At 37.0% G+C, this 27,979-nt stretch overlaps 2 protein-coding genes across 10 annotated transcripts in view; one reads left to right on the plus strand and one right to left on the minus strand.

Moving 5' to 3' along the window:
* Positions 1 to 22,441, plus strand: part of FKBP9 (FKBP prolyl isomerase 9) — a 44,055-nt gene extending 21,614 nt beyond the window's left edge. Inside the window, exons 9-10 of one of the 4 annotated variants that reach the window (XM_072925831.1) lie at positions 4,123 to 4,193; positions 21,375 to 22,441. In XM_072925831.1, coding sequence (XP_072781932.1) covers positions 4,123 to 4,145 — 23 coding nt within the window. In that variant the 3' untranslated portion in view covers positions 4,146 to 4,193; positions 21,375 to 22,441. Of the gene's footprint in view, positions 1 to 4,122; positions 4,194 to 5,138; positions 5,366 to 21,374 lie in introns of those variants that run through there. The other 3 variants (XM_072925833.1, XM_072925832.1, XM_072925834.1) reach the window with 3 other exon arrangements.
* On the minus strand, positions 1,954 to 27,972 carry NT5C3A (5'-nucleotidase, cytosolic IIIA). 6 transcript variants are annotated; one of them, XM_030266980.4, is made up of 10 exons: positions 27,708 to 27,972; positions 14,104 to 14,210; positions 7,038 to 7,136; positions 6,525 to 6,594; positions 5,781 to 5,827; positions 5,546 to 5,631; positions 5,198 to 5,287; positions 3,817 to 3,979; positions 3,289 to 3,489; positions 1,954 to 2,556 (listed from the first exon to the last, which is right to left on the minus strand). In XM_030266980.4, exons 1-10 carry the CDS (start codon positions 27,817 to 27,819, stop codon positions 2,455 to 2,457), a joined length of 1,077 nt encoding a protein of 358 aa, XP_030122840.1. In that variant the 5' UTR covers positions 27,820 to 27,972; the 3' UTR covers positions 1,954 to 2,454. The 6 variants fall into 6 exon arrangements, with proteins under 6 accessions (XP_030122840.1, XP_012427165.1, XP_012427166.1 ...); XM_012571711.5 differs by having other exon boundaries at positions 27,682 to 27,949; XM_012571712.5 differs by lacking the exon at positions 27,708 to 27,972 and adding an exon at positions 14,604 to 14,752.
* Between the last annotated feature and the right edge of the window lie 7 nt (positions 27,973 to 27,979).

Here is a 27,979-nt window from a genome sequence, read left to right on the forward strand (position 1 = left end):
TTATCTGTATTCCAAAGATAAACTGCCTGTAAATGGAAAACTTTGTTCCAGTGTAAACTTTAGGAGTAATGCCTGGTAATTAGATTCTTGCAACTAGAGTAAGCAATGCAACTTGAGTAAGCAGTGCATCCAAACACCTTGATGTTTTTCAGAAGGCCTTTGCCTTTTGGACTTTTATTTGGCAGCTATGACAAAAGAGCCAGCATGATTGCCTGTTTAAAAAAGCTCTAAACCCAAGATTCACTAACCCTACTCTCCTCCCAAAACCATAACATTAGCCCAGCCAATGTAAGTTCTGCAGGTGCCTAAACCCCAAATATAAGCTGTTAAAGAAGTTGTGTCTGCAGAGCTCCCTTGGAAATGCTGCAGCATTCCTTGCTATGCCCGGGTGGTGCAGACAAAGTCACTGGGTGGGCAGCTCATGCTGCTGCCTGTGAAGAGCCACACATAGCATAGCCCTGCTCATCCTGCCCATGGTGCTGAAGCTGCAGTGCAGGCACAAGGGAGGCTGTAGGGAGGCTGCTCCTTCTCTCAGTTTTGCCATGACCATCCTGCCCTCCTTCCTGCCCAAGGAAAATAGAGGAGACAGGGGGAGAGGCCGTAGGGACTAGGTCAAACTTCACACAGTCCCTGTGACTGCTGACTCAGCAGCTGTCACTGCTGCCTTCAAGCTCTCCCCATCTTTCGGCTTTGGCTGACAGGCTCTTAGCAGCTGTGGCTCCCATCTCCTCCTGTGCCTGGCACTGCTGCCAGGGTGGCTTCAGCTCTTTCAATTTGTTGCTGCTACCTGAGTCATGCCTCTGGAATGGAAGACAGCTAAGGCACTATCCTCAAGATCCTCATCTGGATTGTCCTACTGGTTTTCTTCTCAAGGGTCCCACCTCTGGCCTCCTGGCTGCCCCCGTCTCAGGCCTAGGGAATTGCATGACTGTAGGTTTTGTACAAGGACATCATCCCTCTGACTCTGCCGTTCAGATGCAGGATGGAATTTCTAAAAGGTTGCTGTGCTCAGCAGTTCCCTGATAGCACAGCATATGCCATGAGATTTGTGAAAGGATGCTCACACTACCTCAGATTTTGCACGGAGCTTCTGCCCTGCATTCAAAATACAGGGACGATTAATTTAATTTTACTGCAGAGGATGCAAAGGTGGGGTATGGAAACTATCCCTTTCTTGGGAAAGTTCTGCCAGTGGTAGTAACAGATAAAAAGCTGCTGATTTGGAAAAAAATGTGTCTGGTGATACCATGTCAGAATTTTTAGTAAGAGACCAGACACTATAAGGAAAGAGGCCATTTCTTGAGATGTGTTTTAATTCTGGTGGAAGAGAATGCAGATCTAAACTCTCCCACATTTTCATTACAATTCCTCAGGGAACAGAAGATGGCACAGTTTCTGCTCTGTATAAAAGAAAACAAAGGGGAACAATGATTATATTGCACATTAGGGGAGTTGTATGATTTGCTCTCTTTTATTAATGAATAGATTTAGTACAGCTGAGACCTCACAGGAGCAGGGTCACAACATCTTTAACTCATCCTGCCACATATCTGAGGAGGTTTCTGAAATTGTGGCTGTACACATGTACACAATGCTGAGAGGTGCTGTAATGTGCTCAGTACAGGGGAAACACTTTCAGAAGTTTTTTGTAGTGAGGGTGGTGAAACTGGCACAGGTTGCCCAGAAAGGTGGTAGATTCCCCATCCCTGGAAACAAGGTCAGTTTGGATGGGGCTCTGAGCAGCCTGGTCTAGTTGAGAATGTCTCTGCTCATTGCAGGCAGGCTGTGGACTATCAGCTTGTGAAAACTATCTGTTGTTACAAACATAAGAAAATTTATCTCAGACACATAACTTAAAACATTCTTCCCATTTGACTGAGGAGAAAGAAATAGTAAGGATAGAGTATGTTGTGCAATGATGCAAAAATATGAAGAAGAAACACCTTGCCTGAATTGGGTGAATAAAAGCATTTTTACTGATGAAAAATATTTATATTAAAAACTTGTGGGAAATTATGTAGCATATGAGTAAGATCCTTCAAAGTACAGCTGAGACTGAAATGTCTTTGAAAAGGCAACAAACACACACTCTCTTTACAGAGCATTTACACCTTCAATTTTACAAAATAGCCATGTTTCCTAAATGCTGCTCTGAAATGCCTGATTAAAAAGGACAGTGAACCACAGTATCCCATCAGCAGCAGTTTATCACATCCAATTTAGATGTCGTTATAACAGGAGTGTGAGACAATAAAGAACAGTGTAAGAGCAGTAAAAGGAGCTTGTAGTTGATAATTGAGACAATATATATTCCATAATACCAAAATGAAGATAAAAGTTTTAAATTAAATCAAACAGTTCCATAAATGAGTAATAAACACATCTACGATAGCACATGTGTGCTCTTCTGTCCAGTTGCCTCCTGGAAGGAATGGAGTGACTTGAGACTGCAATTTACAGGATTTTCTGTAGAATGGAGTTTGCAACTTCCAGGGATTCATCTTTCACCAAGACGATATCATAAGAGTCCATGTATTTTTCCAACAGCTCATCCACCTGATTACAAAAGGGATAAAGAGAAAGACTCCCTTAGTTAGAGAATTATTTATTGAAAGAGTTTTTTGTCATTATAATATTGCCCAATCTTTCCACCAAATTCTGGGAATAAGCCGTGCAAATAATGTATTACTCCTACAAGTGAATTCCACAGAAGGACAGAGTAGGAGTGGCCTGACCTAAAGTGCATTCCAGGATATAATACCTCATGTTTATTCCAGGATCTCACACACAGATACTGAAAGAAGAACTACTTCTGGAAGGGCAGGGAGAAATATAAAACTGACATTTTCTCTCTCATCAATGCAAATGGATATTCATTATAACTTAGTGAATAATCAGTTGAGTGTCACTTAAAAACCCCAAGAAGTAAAACTAAAAGAGGAGAGACTGCCTGGACTTGTTATTTGTGAGATTATATATATTCTCAATTATCAATTTAGTACTAAAAGGAGGAGAAGCCACAGGAATTTAAGATAACTGATTTTTATAGCCTCTGAATTTAACTTCTCTAGGAAACACCCATTTGGAAGTATTTCTGTACAAAAACCAAGGCAATATATACTTGTGGCTCTGTGCTATGGGTTAGAAAAAAACCCCTTGAAAAATGCTTGAAATGTCAACCCAAATAGGTTAAACACTTGGTTTGATATCTGAACCGCATTATAACAAACCTGTTTCTAACTCCCAGTGCTTCATTCAAACCTCACAAGGTTATGTAAGGCTACTTACTTTATCGTTGAGATAGCCAATCTTAAGAATGTGCTCAACATTTGCTACTCCATCTGCCATACTCAAGTCTCCTTGAGAATCACCCAGCAGTATGATATTGCTGTTGTCTTTTAGCTGTTTGAAGTACTCTGTGTTCTTCAAGGCACCATCATGTTTGTTGTAAACATGAATCAATTCTCCTTTAAATCCTTTTAATATTCCCTATTGAAAAAAGCAACACTGAAGTTATTTCTGGTACCATTCAGGCAGGACAGAATCTAGAATGAAAGAGGTGATGTTACTGTTGAGCCAAGATTGAACTACATAATTTGTCATGATGGACAAGATTAATTAGTTTAGAGTAATGTAATGGCTGTGACAGCACAGTTAAGAGAATGCACAGTGATTTTCCCTGCTTGAAACAGTGTATAGGTCTATCTCTATATACCTCTCTATATATATCTAAATATATCTATTTTGTAGTGTGTATAAATAGATACTAAATACCACAGACTATGGTTTTTATCAAACATGTTATCTCATACATACATTTTCATCGAAATCCATGAAATTGGAAACCACTTTGACATTAGAATGGTAGACCCCAGCTTGGTGGATTACTTCTTCAAGAATGTCACCAATCCCAGCAGAAAATATGAACACAGGAATATTATGTTCACTGAGCTTATCAAAGAAGTTCTCATACCCTTCTCTGCAACACAGAATGAAAATAAAAATCAAATCTCAAATAAAGCCAAGAAATGTCTCTGTTTTTAGGAGACAGTCACATCATCTGTGGAAAATAATTAATATTTCCTGAGACTTTACTGCATTTCTTTTACTTCACCTTTTCAGGTCAGCAAGAAGCATCAACCTAACACAAGGCATGTTTGCAAGAAACATCTGCATCAAGCTGTTTAGTCTTGGTCTGTATAATTTTTCCCCCCAAAACCTCTAATCATGTTTTAAAGATTTAAAAACACATCCCCCCTCCCTAAGTACTCCAGAACAAAGCAACTAGCAGAACTCACTGACCTACTATCAGGCTGTAAATCTCCTTTCAATCTTCCCCACTTAAATATGTGACATTCTATAGTCATTACTATAAAAGAAATTCTGTTTTTAAATCTTAAAAACATTTATTGTTGCTTTCTCCTGAAAGTTTTTTAGTATTCAGTACCCCATGTATAGCATTCCAGGAACAAGATAATATCATCTCTATATGCTTTCTTCATACAGAGATAGATTGGTAGAATTTTACATTTTAAAAAAGTATTGTGAAAGTTCTGGAAAAAAATTTAGCTTGTGGATGAATATTCAGTCAACATGGACTTAGGCTTTGAAACAGGCAGAGATTGGGTGCTTGTCTGTTGTACAAAAAATAAGGATTCAGCGAGTGTTATAAACAAATACTTTCACAATTTAAGTTCTAACATCCTGTTTCAGTATTCCAAAATTTACAGTTTTAGAGGGCTTTCAAAGAGATGAAAGCCACAGCACATTTTGAACAAGGATTTTAAACTTGTCTTCAGTCATAGAGGAAGAACAATATTTAATACAACATATGAAACATGTTCTTCAAGTGCTTCTCAAAGGAATTAAGTTACACTTTACACTGCTCTTAAAAAAAAGGATCACCAGTGCAATTTAAAGAAGATGAAAGTCTACAGAAATTAAGCTTGTAGAGAAGGGACCAAAAAAAGTTCCAGATCTCTGCTTTATACAGTGAGATTATAGTCTACATTTAGATATAGCACACCAATTAAGTGGGAGCTCAATGTGGTCCAAGGTTAAGGTGTCTCATTCTCAGAAAAATGTGTGGGTTTCTTAATTTCTCTTTTCTTTTTTTTTTAACTCCCCCCAACACTCAGGAAGAATCTACAGAAAATGCTTTGAACCATTGATATAATTCAAATCAAAAAGAACTTACTTCAGCATAACATCAGATTCCCTTACAATTTCTGCAAACTTGTCCTTCTGTAAGCCTTGTTCAATGAGTAGTGCATGAGATTTATGGTACCTAGAACATAAATTAAAAAAATGGGTTGAATGTTGCTTACTAAGGTTCCCCTTTCATTAAATTTCATGATGAAAAGCATCCTGTATGGTTAATTCTTACTTATTCAGGTTAAGAGCAAAACAAAACCAGTTGTACAAAACTTTAAGAGATTAATTCAGTTACTGTGACAGCTAAAAGCTAAGTACTGCCATTAATTTGCTTTTAAAAACTTACTAAATCTAATATGAATACAATCTGAAACTAGGAGGTGTCTCTTACCATTCTACCATATATGGGTATTTCTCTTCAATGGTGAGAGCTGGATCAATTTCAATGGCATAGTAAGTTTCTTTCAGCTGCAACAACTGAAGGGAAAAAAAAAACCCATCCAATGTTTAATGTTTTTCATAAAATACACTGGTGTTTGGTCTAAGCAATCAAAATAAAATTCTTGTCAGGGAATAATGACAGATGTCTGTACAACAAACCAAATGCTTGTAGGTTTTTTGTTTACCTTTTTCCGACATTCATCTGTGATGATCTTAGAGTTATCAATGATGTCTGGGAAAGAGGTGAAAAAAAAGACAGTTAAACAAGATAATGCATTTCTTCTACTTTTCTCTACAACACTGTAAATGGCACAGATGACAATGTCTGGTGACATACCAGTATGCTTCCTCAGAACTTTTCTTACCAGCAACCAGCAAAAAGCACATTTTTCTTCCTAAGTATAAAGATGCCCTTTCCTTCATCTCTGATTTTACAGATATTGATCTGTTACAAGTTTTTGTATCTTTTTATTGAGATTTAATTATTTTCAAAATCATTATGAGGCATCCTATATGTTTTAAAGCTCATACTTCTCCTTGTTTGTTCCAAAATACTATGGCATATGAATAAAATTGCCAAGAATTCTAAGGAGTTTACAGTCTGGTTCTTGCAGGTGTCAGGACTATGATGGGCTCTTGAAAAACAAAAGTCAACCATACCATATTTAGCCACTAACATCTGAGAGTTCAAAACTTAAGGCTTTATTTGTGAATGGCAACTTATCTGATTTAATTCCCACCGATTTTGATTAATATGTATATACACACACATAAAAACAGTCACTAGAATACTTTGTCAGTAGAATGTACAGATTAGGTAACAAGTCAATATAAATCTCATTAGGAAATAAATTGAATAGAAAATTAAAATATAGGGAAAACTAAAAGGAGCAAACAAATCAATCTGTATTAAAAAAAAAAGTACTCACTATGACAAGTTGGACATCTTTTTCCATTGTAGGAAAATCTACTTAATGTCATATCAAAATCTGTAATAATCTATTTAAGGAAAGAAAAAGCAAAACTGTCTTACAACATGGAGGAACAAAATAAAGAATGGCTAGAAATTCTGAATGATCAACAATAGCTGCAGCTGAGTAGCATGTGTGTCACAGAAGCCTCCCTATTCTATTGAGCCATTGTCATGGAAGTTAGCATATCCCAGAATAGTAATGTTTTTTCTAACAAAACTGTTTTTCTCATTCCTTTGCTGAGAATATTTTCTGAAATTACTAAGCTTGTATGCTTAAGTAATTTACTTAACCAGTGTCTGGCTGAATTACAGTTGAATCAACAAAGACTATTAAAAGAGTTAACATGTCTAAGTTTTGGAGATTTTTTGTAGGCTGAATTCTATTACATATATATAGATATACTTAAATATTTTGGCATAGAGTAACAATCCTACAGTTGCTTTTATTCCAAACTCTTTGCACCTTTACCTGAAGTTTGGCAGCTCCACCTTTGATGAGACCACAAATAATCTCCTCTACTCTTGCTGGGTCCTTAATGTGGACAGTCTTCTTCTGAAATTCTGGCATCTATGAAGAGTAAGAACAAAGACATAAACACAGTTGCAGAGAAAAACCTTCCAGGCAATAGCTGCTATCCATCAGCTTGGATTGGAAGCTCTGCATCTACAAAGTTTCATGTGCCATCAAGACATGGTCAGGACAGAAAGCAAGAGTAAGAAGAAGCAAAAGATACTCTGGATGTATTGATCAATTGCATACTGTTCCGTTTGCTTACAATATCTGCTTAAATTTCCTTTCCTATTATCATTTTATTCAATAAGCTGACACTCACAGAAAAGGTAATTTTATTTGTAGGAAAAAAGGGATATGTAGGAACAGGACATATGGGATCATCTTGTGATTCAGATATGGCACTAGGAGATGGTAAATCTTAAAACTAACTCTCTTTGCTATTAATATGCCCTTAAAGTATCAACAGAGTTAAAGAAGACGTCCACTGTTTCCTTGAGAATGCTGAATGAGTGTCAACTTAGTACTTCAATACAACAAGGCTGTGCAGTAATTCCTCCTTCCTAGCCAGTCCATCAGTTGCTACCATTACCTATTTCACTGCACACTTTTAAAATAACATGATATCACACTATATATTCATTTTGGATTAAGTATATTTCTTGAATATTATGATAAATAAGGAATTTGGTGTAAAACAAGAAAAAACACCCAAAACCTACAAAACCCCATTCTTCCCCAAACAATTCCCCAAGCCTTTGTTTACTCTAAGAGTTTATCTTCAAACTTGCAGAATAGTAGAAGAACTCTTTATTTACAGGAATTTCCCAATGTAGAATGTATTTTTTTCCTTTATAATCATGTATAGACCCATTCCAAAAAAAAGACATGGGACATTTGCAATCTGGCTAAACAGGCAGTTGTAAGCTTTATTTTTTTTTATGAGTAGTAAGCTTTATTTTCTGTTTATAAAACTTCAGAGATGATAAAGTGTTAGGAATTACGTTTTTAACATTCTGATCCTTCAACTTTCATTTCTTACAGCTAGTAATCTGTGCTGCAATGAGCTAATTAAAAAACAAGAAAAAAAAGGTGTGGGGGGGAGTTTCTATTTCATGAAGTTTCTGGACCCAGAGTTCTCATATTGTCAGTAAGTCATACAGAACTCTTTCTTGCAGCTCTTGATGCTAGTAAGTCTTTTCTTCATTAGTAACAGCCAGCTTGAAGTCAAATTGCAATTTGGTTATCACATAAGAAACAGGTGCCATTTTAAAGTATTGCAAACATATGTTTTTGTAAGGGAAAAGACACTTGTGTGCCAGACAGAAGGAGGATCTGGACAGACCTTGAAATATCAGCTCCAGTCCACTCTGTTCTCAGGTGGGAGCAAAACATTACAGCTACATTCTTATCAGATGAGCAGAGGCTCATCTAACTCATTCTTCAAGACCCCCACTCACATATTCCTCAACTACCTGTATGTTTAGAAAAGTTTGCTTAATGTCTAATCTTCCTTACTATAATTTTAAGTCATTCAGCTAGGAGAAAAGTGTTCTTTTTCTCAGATGCTCACTGGATAAATTTTTCCCTTCTGCCTGAATGTAAAATGCCAGTGTTCTTCAATCTTCTTTTGCAGAACACAATTTTCTAAATCTCTGATAATTCTTGATGTTGTCTTGGCCCACCCACTTGAACCACATTGTTTTTCCAACACAGCATCCATGACTGTGGGTAAAACCTTTCTGCTCTGCTCTGACAAGGCCTTGGCTGAAGGGCCACTTTGGCCCTTGTCTTCAGATAGCATCTTTGCATGTACATTAAAATACGTGCCCTGTGTAAGCAGTAATATGGTGAGAACCACTCAGAAACAGTTGGTAGTGACCAAATATTCTTCAAAATGACTCCTAGAAAGAAACAGGTATTTGTGCAAAGTGTTAAATTTTACATTTAATCTTTCTGGATTGTATCTTTTCTTCCATGTCAGTGCTCCTATCTTTCAGTAAAACAAGTAATTCTAAATCCCCACTGTGCTTACTGCTGCTTTCTGGCTGATATCCTCCAAGACACTGCTGAAAACCGAAACCAGAAATCTTTCTAGAACCCTAATCATGAGTCTCTTATAAATTTCCAAGTTTTTCTCCCCATTCAAAAAAGCTTCACCTATACCACAGCATCTTGTCAAAAATTCTGTCCTGAATAGGGTATTCACTACTTCTTTGCTTTATAAATCTCATAAAGAAACAAACTCTATTAATTCCACTTCAATTGGAAGAATTAAGGTTTTCCTTTCTGATCCTTTGGCAAAGACATTTTCTGTTAAAGAGGTATCTCCTAAGCCAGTATCTCTGAGTTCCTGGTGTTGTTGCAGTGTCTTGCTACTACTTCTTTTAGCACAGCAAAGACAAAAAAAGTACATCGGGATTGACTTCCAGCTCTCAGCTATTTCCCAGGCTCAGAGTAAATGAGAAAGCTAATGAGTGCTGACAAGAAATAGAATTCCTGAAAAATATCCATTAAAGAATTCACTAAATTGAGACGTACCTTTACAAAGCATTTCTTTATTCACAATTAACAGCACACCTAGCTTCACAAAACAAAATATGTATCTGTAATATCTGTAACTCTTTAAAGGTGCTTTATGGTATTTCTTTTGTATGTTATATGGTGCTGGTAAACAAAAGAAGCTTTCCACTTTCTTCTGCATTTACAATATTCTTCATAATGAAGCACAAAGCACTTTGACTTGGTAATTTTTGTACTGTAAATTGACTTGGTTTGGTAATTTTTGTACTGTAAATTGACTAATTCCTTTAACCTTCAGCAAATTATATATGTATTTTTAGATTTAGAATGCAAACATTAAACAGTGAAATCTGAATGCATACTTTTAAAAGAAATAGTTCAAGCATTATTTGGTTTACTTAGACACTAAGCAACAGATTTCTTAAGATAATTAATTTAAACAGATGTTGAGGTAGATGGAGAGATCAAAGAAAGGGACTGGATGAGGAAAATTGGATTGTTTGGTACTGTTTTATTTCAGACTGAGTCCTTTCGTAAGTTTCTGAAACAACCTGAGGAAAAATCTTGGTAAACACTTTAGTAGATTATGTCAAACAAGAAACTGCTAAAGATTTTAAGTATGATGAAAGCTTCCTGCTTTGATGTTGTAAACTCATACTCAAGATCAGTTCATAAGATTACTTGATTTCTAACACACTTTTCATTTTTTTCACACAACTTGGTTGAAGAGTATTTTAATTTAGGGGTGGGAGAAAGTCTTCTGCAGCAAGTATAATCCAGACATTTTCAGTCTCATAGGCACTCTCAGAGGAAAAAACAAGTCTACATTACAGTTGTGACATCTGATAAAGCCTCAGACAAATACGGTTAGACAAAATAGCCACTTTTCCTAGTGGCTAGTCACTAGGAAAACTAGTCACTAGTTCCTTGTATTAGTATTTGCACCTGAACATTAAGTAGTAATAATTTTATTTATTCTTTATCATTATTGTAGTAGAAGCAAATGAAACCTTCTAAGGACTGGGTAAATGAAACTGAAACTGCAGCCACCAATTTTCTGGCAGACTGTTTCCTCCAATGCTTCTGCCCAGTTTAGTTGTTTCATTGTTGCATTTTGCCGTTCTTCACAATTGGAAGAGAAAAGCAAATTCTATTTGGAAAGAACTGATAAGATAGATGAAAGAGCAAAGGGTGAAAAGTTCAGTCAATTTGATAAAATTAGTGTTTCTATTTACTGTTTAAGAAAATTCTAACAGTCAACTCAGGGTGCACATAAACCTCCCAAAATTCTGATGCACCAGTTGACTGGGATGAGCACAGATAGAGCAGCAGCCAACCAAAAATCTCCACAGCCCTTAACCAAGTCAAGAAAGCTTTTCAGAGTCAAGAGCTTCCACATACAGAACTAAAACTACAGAAGCACAGGAAAAGGAATTCAAAATTCATTGTGACATCTGAAAGTATATAATGATAAATCACTTAAGTGCCCCTATTTATTTTGTCATATTATAAAAGTGTGAGAAGAGTTTTGCTTTATTACCAAGACCATCTATATGCTACTGAATAGCTCAGAGGCTGGTATGTCTTAAAACGTAAGTGTGACAACTCCCAAAGGTAATTTGTGGTTGATCTATACACTGGCCACAAGTACATTTTAGTTTCTAGTCTCTGACATTTCTAAGGAGCCTTTGAGAGAAGGAAGAACAAACCTGAAAAAGATTATTTTAAAGGTTGAGCTTAGTTGGATTTATGAAAAGGAAAAAAATTATCTTGCTTGTTTGTGATAGCAGGTAACTGGAATAAGGATGTTGGAAATTATTTTGTAGCTAAGAATGTTATGGTCATACCTTGAGGAATGAACAGTAATGGATTCACGCAGGTTTGGAAATCCCCCAGTCCTACAAACCACAGAATGGGTCATTTACAACAAGGATAGTTCTGAAAATTACAAATCTATTTAGTACATGAGACATGCATCTGTGTATTGGGTTAAATAAAAAGAAGTATTTGCTGTATTTAATTCTAGTTTTGAAATGAAGTTTCTTATATACAACTGGATAACATAAATGCAAAAGAACTGCTTTTATGCATCCAGGTGCTGCTTAGTACATAAGTTGTCTTCTTAGTATGTGAGGCAGCGTGTATCTAAGTGCATGCTGTGTCAATTTGATTATAAAACAGGAGCTGGTGATAAGACCTGTTATTCATTTTAGTGATCTATGTAAATTTACAACTGCCATTGTAGATATTTCCAATTAGGTGTCCCAGGAAATTAAAAACTGATTGTGTCCACAAGGCGTAATGTCATGTTCTGGAGCTAGGATTATACTGAATCTTTCAGTCTACTGAGTGTTGGAGGTACAGCAGTTACTTTCCTCCCCCTACCCAGTAAAACAAGTCCTGATGATTAACACAAAAATTAAAAAAAAAAAATCAAACAAAAAACTCCATATAAAGGACAACTGAGTGACCTTTTGTTTTCACTGTCAATAATTTTAAGTAGGGAAGGATGAGTTGATGAATTACTTGCTATCTTAACTACATAGAGATATGGCTCATTTCACAATCCTAGACACAGAGCCTGAAATATTACTAGAACTAACTCCAACTGTAGGAGTTGTCATCATAAGTCTGCTAAGTAATGCTTTGACGAAGGCCATAAAAAAATGGTGCAGAGTATTTTTATACTCATACCCTGTAAGCCTACACTACTTGGCAAATACCAAGTTTTCTTATTTTATAAAGACTCATCTAGTATGGAAGCCTTCCAAAAACCAAATCATTGCTAAGAAAACACCTTGGATTATGGGTGGACAAAATTTTAACAGAACTTCTCTATAAATCTCAATGATTGACGTTGTACTTTGTTAGATGTCAGTAATTCTGAATCACAGTAAGAACTGTTCTCACACTTGTAAATGTATTAAAAATACTCCACAAAATTTCAGATTACCATAATATCATGAAAGGGACAGGGCATTAAATAAGATCTAAATAAAGATCTAGCTGTAATGCTATTGACAGTATGTACATTTAAAGTATAACACAATTTCTATTTTCCTACTTTCTTGGTAAACCTGCCTTAGACTGCAGATTTCAAACCTGTTATCTTTTGATAGAACACACAAGGGTGGGCTGGCAGGGAGAGCTATCCATATTATTTCTGAGCAAGGCAAACAAAAATCAGAGTCATAAATTGGATAGGGGAAAATGATTCGTAAATTTTATTCTAATCTACGTTGACAGCTTACAGGTACAAAAGTATGAACCAAGACTAAATGACATTTATTTTCGGAACTGCAGATGCCCAGTTTCAAGGTCTTAGACTAGCTATCACATATATTCACTTATGGGCATGAACCAAAAAAGGCAGGGCATGGCAGCAGTGATAGCTGTGAAATTTGATACCCAGAAACTACAGAAAACTGGTTTTGGTGTTCCTGGTGAAAAAAAGTAACAGTTTAGTAAAAATATAAAGAAATGGGGCACATTACTTAATTTACATGTTATTTTCCAATTTTTTTTCTTTTTTTTTTGCTATTATTACAGAACATGACTTGCTCTAGAAAACAAAGCTAACAAAAAACTTTTGAAAAGCATGCAAGCTTCTCCATGTAATTTTAGCTGCTTGCAACATTTGAGTTGCAAGGAGGAGCTATAACAAAATCCACAGAATGACATTGTGGGAACTTTTTCCTCCATATACTTATATATATATATATATATATATATATATATATATATATATATATAATATACTTATATTCCTCCATATACTTATACATATACATGTATAAAGCAAGACTGCCTGTAATTCAGACAATTTGAATTCTGGCCCATGAGTGAAACAGAGGCTCTTATCTGTTCCAGCTGTTAGTAGGCTTATATTTTAGACAGGAACATCAAGAGGTATTGGACATGAGTGTAATCACATCAGTCACATCATTATGTGCAGGTAGTCAGGAGAACCTCACTAGTTATGGGGCATTCTTCTAACATAATCTGAGCTCAGGACAGAGACTCACTAATTTATAATTCCCAAAACCGTAACACATTTTATATTCAGATGATGCAAGCTCAAATGTGGTAAGAAATCCTTAGTAACTAGTAATTACTAAATAACTATTTTAGTAGTTCTGCCAAGAAATAGCCTTAGGACTACTTAGCTAAAAAGTAGTTATTACGGGAATGAAACAACAGAACACTAAGTATCTTCACAGTTGCTTCATAACATACTGTAAAACTAGATACCCAGCACACGTTATATGAAATAACTGAAAATGGGTTCACTGCCTAAGCTATTTTAAGACATGGAATAGGATGCACACGAAAATAATTTTTCCTGGTTTACTTTGTTTATTTATTTACGTATTTTTATACTTAATGTGCTGGATTTTGATACTTTATTTGAAAAAAAAAAACCCTTATAAAAATCTGCAGAGAGCACTTTCACAGAAAACATGACAACAGCATTTCCTCTTGTGCTTTTAAAGGAGAGTACCTGTGCGTTGAGCTTAGGGCACTCCTGATTCTTCTGTCCTTGATTTTGTCCTACTGCAACAGCATAGGTGGCAAGCAGAGTCCAGAGATGCAGGGCTTGCATGCAAGCTGCCAACAAAAACCAACCAAATCCTTTTAAGAATTGGTCTGCTATATTATGTGGTCTTTCTATTCCTGCTGTATAAAATAAAAGCCAACATGCACGGTACATAGCGACATCACTGTGAAAATACCAAGACTTCAGAATAGTCTGATGCATAGTTAAAAGTAGAGGAACATATAAGCTGAATTAATGTATTCAATGAAAACCACTAAGTATATTTATTCCTTTGATGCTGTTGCTCATTCTGTGCTATTAAAATTTTAATTTAAAGATACAGTTTTTAGGATTTTTCACAGTCACAATTAACAACTGTAAGTAAGCCCTCAGTTCATAACCTTGGCTTAAAAACACAAGCAAGAACACAGTCAATACTGCTGACAGAAGCTGTGCACACTTACCAGAGGGTTTTGCAGGAGCAGCTGCAGAAGCAAAAGAAAATTCCTCTTGCTTGAGACACACTAATATAGCAGCACAGGGTGCAGTTGAGGGCGTTTCCAAATACAGCCTGACTAATCCCCGTGCAAAACCCCAGGATCCTGTGACGCATGTCAGCAATGCACAGCACTTTGTTATGCTCAGCAGTACAGCCCGACGGGCTTACAGATCGTCGGCTGGTTCACCAACAACAAAACCTTTGACCTTCACTGAATGAACAGCTTTCATGGATGCAGCAGGCAAATTTGGGTCGCTCTAACAGAGGAAGGCAGTTGTTCAAAGCAGAAGTTTACTACTTTGTTAATTTTTAGCCCTTTTACAAAATCTTTCCAAGTATTTTAAGATTTCCTGTTGCACAGTGCCACAAATTTCTTAGAGCTTCATTTACATGGTTTCATTAATGTTTATTCCTGTAGGAGCAAATGAATTAATTAATCTTTGTTTTGGCTGTAATTATCTGTGTGATACTGAAACAGGAAATCAAGGAGCCTTGTTTGTCAGGATTATTGAGAGACAAGGCAACTCCACATAGTTTTAGAAGTTTGTCATTAGGCATGCTGCATGATTAAAGACCATATCTAGGTGACAGAAGATGGAACTCTTATCTAATTGTATTTTACATTTTGAAGTTGTGTAAATGCTAGTGTCACACAAAGCTGACTATTGCTATAGCAGCAGTGCAAGCTTCTCTATTACTACCCCGTAACTCAGTGTTCAACCTCAGGTTTATGATCCCTGTTTCAGGATGCCAGGACTAACCACCAACAACAGGCCAATTCATACATGGCCACTAATGTGACCAGTGTAATTGTCAGAGCTGAAGCAAGGGCAGATTACAAGCGTAGTATGTACAAAGCCTGTAACACTATAAAAACCCCCCAACAATAGCAGGACTTTAGGAATTCATTAGCTATGAAAATTTCCTTTGAAGGACGGTGTGCCTTTTACACTAAAGAAAACAAAAACCCAACAGACTTTCTGAATGATACAGTAGATCTGTATGTTTTGTGTCTACATTACAACTGTAGGCTACTACGTAGTCTATCAGGATTCCTCTGTGTATCTGACCTACATGTGCACTTTCATTTTGTTTTCAGAGGTGTTCTCTGTTTTAAGCCAACAAAACAACTGAAGTGAATACTTGAGCTAATACAAAACATGTAACTTTAATCAACACTTATCCTCTCAGAATTGACCAAGATCCCCTGAAATGTACATGCTAAAGTCTGCTGCATCCTGAAGTAGTGAGAGTGTGAAATATATATTCAAAATATAACATAATCCCTGCAAAGACTTTATACAGTAAATTGAACTTACCTGGCATTGGTATTGCCAGGATTCATAGCTACCACTAAACTACTTCTTATAGCATTTGTACACTGTTGTAACAGGTAACATTCAGAGAGTTTTACCCTTTATAGTATTTTAATATAGGCAGCAGACTTTCCATTAATATTTTTATAATAATGTTTGGGAAACATATGCATATAGCGCAGTGTCTTGAATAAATATGAATTATTTGCACAACAAAAAGCTGAAGCTTATGTCCCTGCTAGATTTCCAATGTTAAAAAAAATGTTACAAACAATGAAGTAAAATACGATTACTAACTGAATCATGTAGTTCAGGTAAGACATCACTTGATACATTTAGTTTGCAAAGAACCTGCCTTTGAGCTGTCAAGAACCTAAAGAAAGCTAGTTTCCCTTTCAGAAAGCTGGGGAAACAAAAAAGAAGATGGTGTTTTAAAAAATTATTTTATTTATTTTCTTTAAGATTAAAAAAAAAAGAGTTACAGAAATTAAGTTCAACTCTTGCAGACTGTTTTTGGTATACCAGACTAATTGGAAAGCATTCTAAATGAACGATTACAGTTTTAGTGAAAGCCCTAGAAAATGGCGTGAGCAAAATTTCTGTAAACATTAATACAGCCAACACCTAATTCTTAGAAAAACATCTACTCTATCTTTATCAACAGTGTACTTTCACTCTAATGAAATGCCATACATGAAACTTCTCATCTACAAAACAAGACTGTCTTTGCAAATCTAAGAAATCTTTGTGTACAACGCTTTAAATACCACAGCTCCTACTAACCACATTCTATTACTGCTGGTTTCAGTCTGTTGACCATTTTGTTTACCATGTTTAATGTCTGGTAAAAGAGGAGTTAAAATGAACACTGATATTTTTTACAGAGAGAGAAATAAACTGCAGCATGACATTTCTACTCTCGAAATATGGAAGGTAGTTTCAATATATTTTAAGAACCACAACAGAAGAGGTGTAGTTATTTCAACAGATAGATTCTATTTTAACATTTTCTCTTTGGCTAAGGGCCATATCTTGACAACAGAATATTCTATGCAGAAAAAGAACACTACTGAAAACACTAGATGATTTATAATTTATATAAGACTGGGAAAAGGTTCAACTTTATATGCTGGTATGTTAAGTGAACTTGGTTTGTAGAGGATGCTCTTGAATATGAAGCACTGCAAGTTTTAGTCTAAAGCACAGAAAAGCTGGTTCTACCAGTCCTTCCACACCCGTGACCTAAGTTGCATCCATTTGTGAAAAGAATTAGCACAGGCGTATTGCCTATGCAAGTAAGCTGAGCTTTTTCTTTAACTAATAAATTGAATACTTCAACTAAACTGACATAAACTTTTAAAGGTCAAGAAAGAGGTCATAGCTTTTTGGAATATTTCCTACAAAATTTAGAGGTGATTGAATCCTATGTAAGGTGATTGAATCTGCAGTGTAAATATTAGCTAGTGTCTCTTCATGACCTTATTAGCTTTTATGCCTGCTTAGTGACCCTACCACTACTGAACAACTTTTGAATATATCCCCATATATTTAGTATATTGCTCAACTTTACTTGAGCAGTACCTTGCTTTATTGTAGTGATCAATTTTAAACACTCAAGAACTGTATTTCCTGCCTAATTTTGCTTTTGTAATAAGTTTACTTAGTACATATTTTCCAAAACAGCCTACTTGATATACCTCATGTGACAGGGAAAGGTACCTGAACCTTGGTACTCAAGTGCCAAGACCAAGCAGAAGAAAGGAACCAATACACCCCTACTGTACTCAAACATGGTTATTATTCATGCCTTAGTGAACTGAGTTAATGAGCAGCATAATGGTTCCAAGAATAGCTTTTTATATCTGTGACAATTACAAGGAAAGTAAGATCAATGGTCAGTTTGATGAAGTTGGGGTTCATAAAGGTTTAGAAGGTTGCAGGAATTTTGGATACCACTTATCTTTGCAGTACAGGTTTGGTGTAAAAAGCCATGCCAGACATATTTACAGTTGGTATGATGCAAAAAACTATGATTTGTATATGAAAGTGTGTGTCTGTCATAGAGATCACTTGTGAATGGGGTAAGCAATTCTAAAAAGAAAGAGCTTGAACAGCACATGTTATGAAAAAGTGCTAAGAACATATTGAAGACTGAATTCAACAAACTGTGATAAATCCAGAGATGGTACATGCTAAAAAGATGAGGCTCTTAACCTGAATGGTATCACAAGACATACTCAACAACTTTTTTAATAGAGATTTTCTTGATCTGATCAGAGATCAGCTTTCTTTACAGTTGATGGGAAAACTGGTGATAATCTAACAGTCTGATCATTTATGGCCGTACTGAACACACTAAAACAACTCCTTAAACATTTCTTCTTCTGTTTAATACATTTCTCTGGTGAGAGAATAAAAGATATTGCAGCATTGTTCCTTACGCAGCTTTTTCTTGTGCTTACAGAATCATTCTAAAAGAAGAGATTTCTGTTGGTGACAGATCAACAGACATTTTGGATCTTACAAGAAAATAAAGAACTAATAATAACTAGGGTCTACATTTCCAATATTTCATGTGATCTTGCCAATTATGAGTTGGGGCAAGAATTTAGTCTGAGAGAATAGAGGAGGTACAAAACATCCAGAACAGTTCTGAAGTGAAGGAATACAGCTCAGGATAGGCATTTTTTTCCTCTGATTGTATATTAGGGGAATCACCTAATCTTTGTGCTTAGCTGCCATTCCCTCACTGTGGAGAGATTTAACCTCTATAACTGCCAGGCTAAAAGAAAAGGTATATATTATTTAGTTATCACTGAGTATCTGGAAATGATGAAGAGATCTTCAGATATATTTAATGAGTATCTTGGAAATACCACAACTACCTAGCCAAATTTAAACTGATGGTAAAAATATTCTAAATGTAAGCAAGTTCAGATCAATACAATTTTATCACATTACACATAAATTTTAAAAACAGCTTCTAAAGCACCAGGATTGAAAGAAGAACTTAAGGTTTCAACACCCTTTCATTGCTTGGCAGAAGAAGGCTTTTTTTTTTTTTCTTGGCCTTCATACATACATTTCACTATTCTTACCAGAGCTTTCTGGGTAAAATCTTTATAAAGATTTTATCATTAACTTGAAGCTTAAATACCAAAACCAGTTCTGGTTTCTGTATCTCTACATGGAATAAACTAGAACTGGAAAAGGCCCTAGTTTTAACTCCATCCTTCCTTTTCCTTGCCAGTTCTTAATTTTAGAACACAGATAAAGAAAATTAATTTTTGAAAAAAAAAACTTTTTAAATTTGAGTGGTACTCTGATTTTCCTTTAATACTGCTGTGGAGTATGTTGGAGTCTGTCTGTCTTAAATATCCATTTCCCTACATTATACAGAATCTAATGCTTTCTTAAAGAATGCTTACAGGTGAGGGTGCTGGTACAAATAATCTTTCTTCAAAATACCTAGGCAAGCAGTGTAGAATTCTAAGAACTGTCAGTATGTAAATATACTGTGTTACATTCACAAATTCTTAATTAGCTATCAGGTATGCAAAACCTCACCTTGCATAATAAGGTAATTTTGATGAGACATACTATTTTCACTCCAAACTGTACATTCACGTGTATACCTTGATAATTAAGTATCCTGTATATATTTACATGGACATGCATTAAAAGAACTTAAACAAATGCTCATTTCCCTAGAAGCTTCCCATGTAACACTATCTAGAATAGAATTTGCATTAAGGCCAAGGCTTGGACTGAAGCAATTGCTGCTGATTCTCTTCTTCTCTTATCTGCTTCTAAGAAAAAAAAAATCTGCTTAGATTTTTTTTCACTAAGCCTAAGAATGCTGTATCTAGATCAAATAAACTCTGACCCTTGAATAGTGGAGTTGTGGGACTCAGTTTGAAAGCAAAGTCAGCAGGACAAAGTTTAATCTGCAATACATTACCAGACACTACAGAGAAGAATTAAGTGCTAATATAATATTCCAATTAAATTACACATTGAGACAAATGAAGTTTTAAACTGTTAGGTTCTCTTTGATTACAAACCCTTTGTTAAAGTTCTTGAAAAAAAATTCCATTAAATTGGAAGATTAAATACAACTACCAAACACACCTTTTAAAGGTAACAGGCAGAAGCATTATGACTTGAGGCATGAAGGATTGTTTTATTGTTTTGACTCCACATCTCATTGTTTTATGGGTGTTTCTCACTGATGGATCCATTCAAAGATGCACTTGGATGCCATATTTCTTCTATCTCTGTGTACTTGCCTTCTGGAAGTGTTCAAAACCAGTACTACCACTACTATTCTTGGCACTCTACTACTGCTAAAGTACCAATACTGCTTCTGCTTTGTGCTAATTGCTACTCTTCAGTTTCATGTACAATTTTTCCATGGAAATGTGCAGACCAAACTGAGGCTTACCCATCAGTGATACTCATTGCAAAGGCAGTGATGCATCTGATAATAGTAAGTGTTGTGATAATAGCTGCTGAGTGAAAAAATCACATTTCTGGTCTGATAACTAGTATGTTTCTGACAGAAGGAAAGCTTTAAGGGAACAAGATTAATGGAACATTTCAGTGTTATTCATTCAGATTAAGGTGAAACAAAACAACTCCTAGGTAAATAAAAAACTAAAACACAAATAAACTTGGATTATTTCAATGATCCAGTTTGCAGAGCAGACAAACAAATCTTTATAAAGGAGTACAGGAAGGAAATTACAGTTAATGAGCGGGAAACAAGTCAGAACAAACACATTTGAACAGGAATTTTCTTGGTGGCAAACCCAGCTCAAGAAGTCTGAAAGTCTGTTCAGACACTTAATTGTCCAAGTCTGGGCTTTGCCCCAGCCCTTTCAAAATAAAATAAATAAAATTAATTATTTTTTAAAAGATTGAGATATAACAAAGTAGGAGCCACATTTCCTTCCAGCAAAAGGTATTATTGCTATAATTTAGAAAAATGTTATTTAAAATTATTTTTGTAATTATTTTCTGAGTTAAGTCAGTGCAATTCTCAATTATTTTGAGCTATTAATTAATGAAAATAATATAGTTACTTTTAGTATTTAAACATGGTGTCTTCTTTGACCTGTATGCTGCAATCTTAAACATATGTCCACTTGTACTGAAAAATGCTTTCTATTTTTTTTTTTTTGGCATTTATATAAAGCACTCTTGATGATCAGGCAAATTAAAAAAATTCTGCGGACTTTTAATGGACACTGATTTTTTTTCTTGAACCATCAGAAGCTCCCCACAAATAACCTAAAAAAAAGTTGACTGAGAAAACAGCCCAAGATTCCAATTTAATGGCACACTGTCAAGCTGCTGCATGATAGCCATTGAACAGAAATGTTGTGTACTGCAGTCATAAGTACTCTGATGTTTTACAGCAGCTGACCCCTAGTGATTGATGACTTTTGGATGGGAGAAAGAGACTGACATCCAGCAACTGGTCAAAATAAGAGCTGTATGAAGACTGTGTCTCAGGAAGAAGCAGTCGCTGCAGATCAACTGCTGCACAGTGCTGTGACTGCAAGAAGCCCAGTTAGACTTCACGCCCTGCTTTTATTTTACACACCCCCCATGACAATATAAACGACTCGCTTGCCCAGTCTTATCTGGCCTTCTATCCCTGCACAGCGCTTAGGAAAGGAAGCCAGGAAGAATAGCTGTGAGGTGTTCCTGCCTCTCAGCTGTGCTTAGCCTGATTTCAGCGCTGAGCACCTGGCAGGCACCAGAGCTGTGGCTGCTGCTGCGGGCCCGGTGCAGCAGGAGCAGTGCAGCTGAAGGCGCCTGGCCGCAGTGGACAGTGGCCGGGAGAAGCCATGGCTGGCTGCGGGCCCGGTGCAGCAGGAGCAGTGCAGCTGAAGGCGCCTGGCCGCAGTGGACAGTGGCCGGGAGAAGCCATGGCTGGCTGCGGGCCCGGTGCAGCAAGGAGCAGTGCAGCTGAAGGCGCCTGGCCGCAGTGGACAGTGGCCGGGAGAAGCCATGGCTGGCTGCGGGCCCGGTGCAGCAGGAGCAGTGCAGCTGAAGGCGCCTGGCCGCAGTGGGCAGTGGCCGGGAGAAGCCATGGCTGGCTGCGGGCCGGGGCTCCCCGACGGGACAGGCTCGGGCTCCTCCCGCGGCAGCGCCACCGCCTCAGGCACGGCCCGTGCCGGCGCCCCCTGCTGCTCCGAGCTGCCACCGGGAAAATCAATTACTCTGACAAACGCACCAAAACTCAGCAACCAAAGCTAAGTCTGCTTCTCTTCTAGTATTTTTCCGTAAACTCTCTCCCGTAACAACCCTTGGAGGAGGTGAAGAGTATCCTGTAGTTCATTTGCACAAAATGCACTCGTGGAGGGAAGAGCGGTGGCTGATGGCTTGAACTAGCCAACACTGGAAAGAATATGTATTTTGCATGTAGGATGTAATTCATGCAAGTGAAAATAAAAAGCAAAAGGCAGCTGTGGTGGGATTTTTTGTGTGATTCTTTTTGTTTGTTTGTTTGGCTTTTTTTTTTTTTTAAATAAAGAACTGCAAAAGTTCAGGTATTTTGCAAGTTTCCAGTCCAGGCTAACACAAATTGTGACGTTTTTACGTTTTTAGGTATATTGCTATTGAATTCACCACTAGTATTCTCCTGCTTATAGATGCATGGATCCATACCCTGGGTCTCTAAAATGCTTATATTCATCAGTTTAGATATTTTCTATAAAAGCTGGTAGTTCTTGATAACTCAAGATTGAATGGTATGATTGGAATGCCATGCAACTTTAATTCATAATATGAACAGATTTGCAATGATATGCGTATTCAGGTTAAAAAATAAAAATCCCTTATTACTGCTTATATTGTTTGACAGTTAAAGGTAAACATGTTTAAGACTTGCAGTATTTGCTATTGGTTTTAAGCTGTAAAAAGAGTTTAATAGAACAGATGCCATTATAGCTCAGCTGGTAAAAATGAGTTATCACAAACAGGAGAAAAATCACTTAAAAATATGACTTAACACATAGCAAGCATTTATTCAAAGGTAAATATATTTCAGATAAGAATGAGTAATTGAAAGATTGCTTTTCTGTCTTGAAGAAAGACTTTATACAAAAGATAAAAAGAAAGCAGCAAACAAGCTCTTCTGAGCCTAAACCTACAATCTATATTGTATCCTGACATGTCTATACTGACTACTTGGAACTCAGTTTTCAGGTACAGATCATCAGTATGTTTTTGATAACTGTTATAACTTGCATAAATGAGTTCTAAAGAAACTAATAATTATATTTTTAATCTTCCCATACCCATCCCTTGTAAGAACATAGATTTCAAGACCTACGGAATTGAAAAAAAACTCCAACACAGGCAGCAGCAATTTCAGAAAATTAAAACCTATTAAAAACACATAGCTGCATTGCAGGATCAGCTTACTATACTAAATAAAGTAAAATATTTGTATGTACATAATTTTGACAATGAGAGGAGAAAACAATGGAATTCAGTCAATTTTTGTTCTCCTGGGATACAAATTTCCTAAATTTCCAACTGAATTATTTTACAGTGAGAATAAAACCTGTTACTAGTATCCAAGTTGTATCAACATGCATTGTCCTAAGGGTTTCTCCTGCCCTGTGAAAACTTGCTTTACAAGCCACATGTTAGGTCACTTATATAATGCACAGTGGCTTACATTAGACAGCCTGGTATAATGCATTATCTAGGTGGCATATATTATGATTATCTCTGCAAACAGCATGTGGGCAAAACAACCTTGTTTTAGTAATTGGTGTCTACCACCAACAACTGATTTTTCTATTGAAGAATACAGTCTAAACAAAACCCAAGGTTTATAGAAATAGCATACAGTATCTCCAGTATACATGTCAAATTTAACTTGGTTTAAAAATGTTAATAATAATCTAAAAATTATTCTAATGCTCTAGTAATGGAAGGGCCCTCAGTCACATGTCAATAGGTAGCAGTGGTATTAGGTATCAGGAGTTCTTTCACTTTTCACTACTTAGGTTCACACATCACAGCACCATTCCTTTTGAATGATATTATTCCCAAATGGATCATATCACTGCATGGCTCTTGAGCACATCCAGACAGTGACAGTGTCCTGCAAAGGATTCATTAGAGGAAGTCCATCTTCCTTCCATTCCCCTTTTAGTAATTCCAGTTTACTGAATCTTAAACTCTTCTTCAGCTCTGTACAGGCATAAGCACATATGAAGGAGTTGCAAATACCAACCACTTGGACTCCTGAATATGTATGCTACACATTACCTACTCCTCTGCTTTTGACTCTACTGGGAGGTCAACCTGCCAGAGTAACGTCACAGTTACTATAACAACTAGTTACCAGCAACAAGACAAGAATAAAGAAGTGGCATGTGATTGCTGCCAGTTGTAGCTTCATCTGTGGCACAAATGCTCTATGCCCTATGAAACAAGAACACAGTCTCACTAGAGACTGCCAGATAAAAGAAAATAATAATAATTTAAAAAATACACCCCCCGATGCCTCTAACAGATATACTCACAGAATATGTTCCTTTATTTCTTAACCAAGTAGATAAATAGCAGTTACCTTACTTCTCATTAATTTCCTTATCTCCCTCCAGGTAAACTCTAATATTGCAAAAATCCATGCATTTCTTTCCTTTAACACAATAAAAAGTGCAATGTGCAGAGATAGTTGAGAGGCTGAAATGTTTCTAGTAAACTGAGAAACTGCTTTAAAGTTGATTTTAATTTGTTGTTGCTGAACTTTGATATAAAGTCTCTTTGTCATGTAATTACAACTCTCGCTTCAGGGGCAGATTGGAGAAATACACACATGTAAGTACACATTTGCCCAGTTTTCTGGAAAACGAATCTGAGAGAGGAAGTCTCGGTTTAAGGTAGTCTTCTATTCTGTTTCCAACAAGCTCTATTATGTTTCTTATTCTAAGAAAAAAAAGCCACAATAAAAAGCTCTAAAACCAGAGTGAGGAACAAGCTGCTGAAACCCCCGCCAAGATTTTAACAACTTTATTTATGAAACAGACAACAGAAAAATACTGTTACTCCTCGAATAAGTTTTTTCTTATTTTAACTCCATATTTTAATTAATTTGGGCTACTGTTTACAGGTGAATGTTTTTGAAAGATTTAGGCAATGTCTTTCACTCTAGTTTGTAAACACTTGTTTCCTGCTGAGCTGATCAAAAGCGCAGCAAAAAAGTAATCAAAAATTGAAGTCTATTGGCAACACAACTATTTACTATATAGGAACACAACTTAATTGCAAACTTGTCTGTGGCTTGAAAAAATCCAAAAGATGGAACATTACTATAAGGTTTCATCTCTTTCTAAAATAGCCTGGAAACATTTTCTAGAAAGTTAGTAAGAAATCCAAGTAATCGTTATCCATCTCCTTAAATTACAATGAGCAACTTTGTGGCTAACTTTTGCTTTCACCTGACTGTGTAAACACTTATACAGTTTCAAAGGCAAAGTGTCTGTGCAAAGTAATAGCAGAAGGCTTGGAGAGAAGGTTGTTTCTTACCACACAGAGTGAAACTTCATGTGACCATTACTATTAATGCCTCTGTTACTTACGAAGTGGAGCTGAAGTAACTCTGTCTACATTCATGAGTGCCTAAGGGAAACTCCCTGTTTGCAAACTACACACTGTGGATGAAGACACAATATTAACATTTTAATTATAATTTTAAGCCTTTTTTATCAACTGGGATGAAGTAATTTTAAGGTGTCTCCATTAAGATTAAACTTCTCCACCAGGCTAATTGGTGCGTTTAAGGAATTCATCTACTGAAACATGAGCTAGATATTTAAGAATTACTTGATTTCATTATTCAGCAAGGAAAGAGGGGTACGCTTTACCACAATGCTTGAGAATCCTTTCCACTTCTCTTCACAATTAACATTCTTGGCATCATAGTCCTTGATATTAACTTGTCTTATAGATGTTCAATTTGATTTTGTAAAAGTCCCTGTATTTTTAGCACTTAAAGATAGCTGTATTTTTTAAATTATACTTGGGTTTTGTATTCATCTCACTTTGTTTTGACAAAGAAAAAAAAATGCTGTAATTGATTGTAATGAAATAGATTTCATTCACATAACTAAGGTGTAAATAGGCCTGTTCCCTAATGCTTTTAATAAAAGTTATACATCAAGGTAATTCTGAGTCTAATGTGGATATAAAACTAAAGTGTAATGTTCGCCAAAGAAAATTTGAACCAAAAAAATCTTCTGAATATACAGGAACTATCCACAATTTTAATCTAACACAGAAGACCAGCCGGGTTTTGAAATAAAATACATTTCAATAAGGCAGTATTGTTTCTTACCACCATCCTAAATAACACTAAGTTACAGACTGGAAAAAGCATCGTCTCCTCCACACCTCAAAGAAACGTCTCTCTTGTCATAAAATAAAACTGACACAGTGTCTTGTAAGTGACAAACATTGAATCAAATCTGCATTGGTGGATAAAAGAAAGTCCTTCAGAATGCAGCATATTCAAATGAAACACATGTACACATTTTTGCCCATACTTGACAAACTCAGTGCCTTGGTATGAAGTTTACAAAAGTATTTCACGTATTTCAAAGAAATCCAACAGCCTGAATACATGTGTCCACTGAAAATGCTGCTTAAGAAAGAAGACCTGCATCTTTAGACCTAAGGATGTGTGCTAGCTGAAGTGGCAATCCAAACTTTCTGATCTCCCTTAAGCTGTTGGAACAGTGCTTGGAGAAACTAAAAAACTATCAATTCCCCTCCTAATTGTTAGATGACATGACTGATGACTAGAAACAGTATTTTTTTTAACAGTAAATGATGCCTCTACAATTAGCAAAAACTCAAAGTAGAATTCTTCTTTGGACCCACGTTATCACAAACTGCACTGCATGAATTCCACTGGCAGGCCTGGCAATGCGTGGCCAAGTGAGTACTTAGGCAGCTCGCAATTTACATACAGAATCCTAGCTCTTACTAAAATCTGCTTCAATGTGTAATTAAAGAAATTCATCAGAGCTTTCAGTAAAATTCAGCAGGGGACATCACAAAATACCCACTAGCTAACATCAAGTGCCTTGACGATTTCAGTTCAATTTTTTGGTACGGCGGTGTCCAAATCACAACATTTGACGGACTTACATATAATCAGCACGTTGTCCAAACTAAGATCTTTTACGACCCAGTTATTTATAAGCAGATATTTAAACAATTTCCTAAACAAGAAGTTTAACAAGGGCAGCTAAAGAGAGCGAGCTCCATCTTCCTTTTATAGTAACCGTGAACAGACTGTGCTTCCCCGTTTCAACAGATGGTTGAACACGTGTGTGTGCGTGTCCATTTTTCTTTTAAACAAATTGCAAGCAGGCTTGTAAATTACCACCGGGACCCACGGGTACGTATGTATCCTACAGGTACCTAAGGGCCGGGCAGGGCAGGACGGCGCAGACCCTTCCCACGCGCACCTTTTCCGTGCTAGTGGGTCACGCTGAGGTGGAAGGAACAGCTGCTGCTGCCTCCAGCGCCTGTCCTTACAGAAATCCCAAACTGAGCTCAAGGTCCCCCTTCTGCCCCTCCAGATATCCCCTCGGGATATCCGCCCGGCTCCCCGGGGCCGGCCGCAGGAGAAGGACAAGGAGAAGGGCGTGCGCCCGGGGACCGAGCGACCCTCGGCCTCTTACCACGTACCATCTCGATGATCTTGGTCTTCTTACCCGTCTTCTTCTTCATGGTGAAGATGTACTGCGCCAGCACCACCCCGCCCACCAGCGCGCACACGCTGGCGCTCGCCACCGCTCCCATCTTGGCCACGGCGGTCCTGTCCATGATAGGAGTTCCCGGGGGCGCAGCGCGGGTGCGCCCCTCGGTGTGGGCGAAGAAGAGGGATCCCGGCGGGTCCCCCTGACCGACCGCCGGGTCGGCAACGACGGCGCCTCACGCGCCCCGCCGTCCCGGCCCCTCGCCGGCCGTACCACGCCACAGGGGG

The sequence above is a fragment of the Taeniopygia guttata genome, chromosome 2, assembly GCF_048771995.1.
Source record: "Taeniopygia guttata chromosome 2, bTaeGut7.mat, whole genome shotgun sequence".
Classification (NCBI taxonomy): Eukaryota; Metazoa; Chordata; class Aves; order Passeriformes; family Estrildidae; genus Taeniopygia; species Taeniopygia guttata.

What these genes read in the sequence shown, in the direction of transcription:
- NT5C3A (XM_030266980.4), bottom strand. Translation starts at nt 27,819, where the DNA reads ATGGACAGGACCGCCGTGGCCAAGATGGGAGCGGTGGCGAGCGCCAGC. An exon ending in CACCATGAAGAAGAAGACGG is followed by an intron (nt 14,211 to 27,707) that starts GTAAGAAGACCA and finishes TTTTGTTGGCAG; the next exon opens with CTTGCATGCAAGCCCTGCAT. An exon ending in TACCCATATATGGTAGAATG is followed by an intron (nt 5,288 to 5,545) that starts GTAAGAGACACC and finishes TTTATGTTCTAG; the next exon opens with GTACCATAAATCTCATGCAC.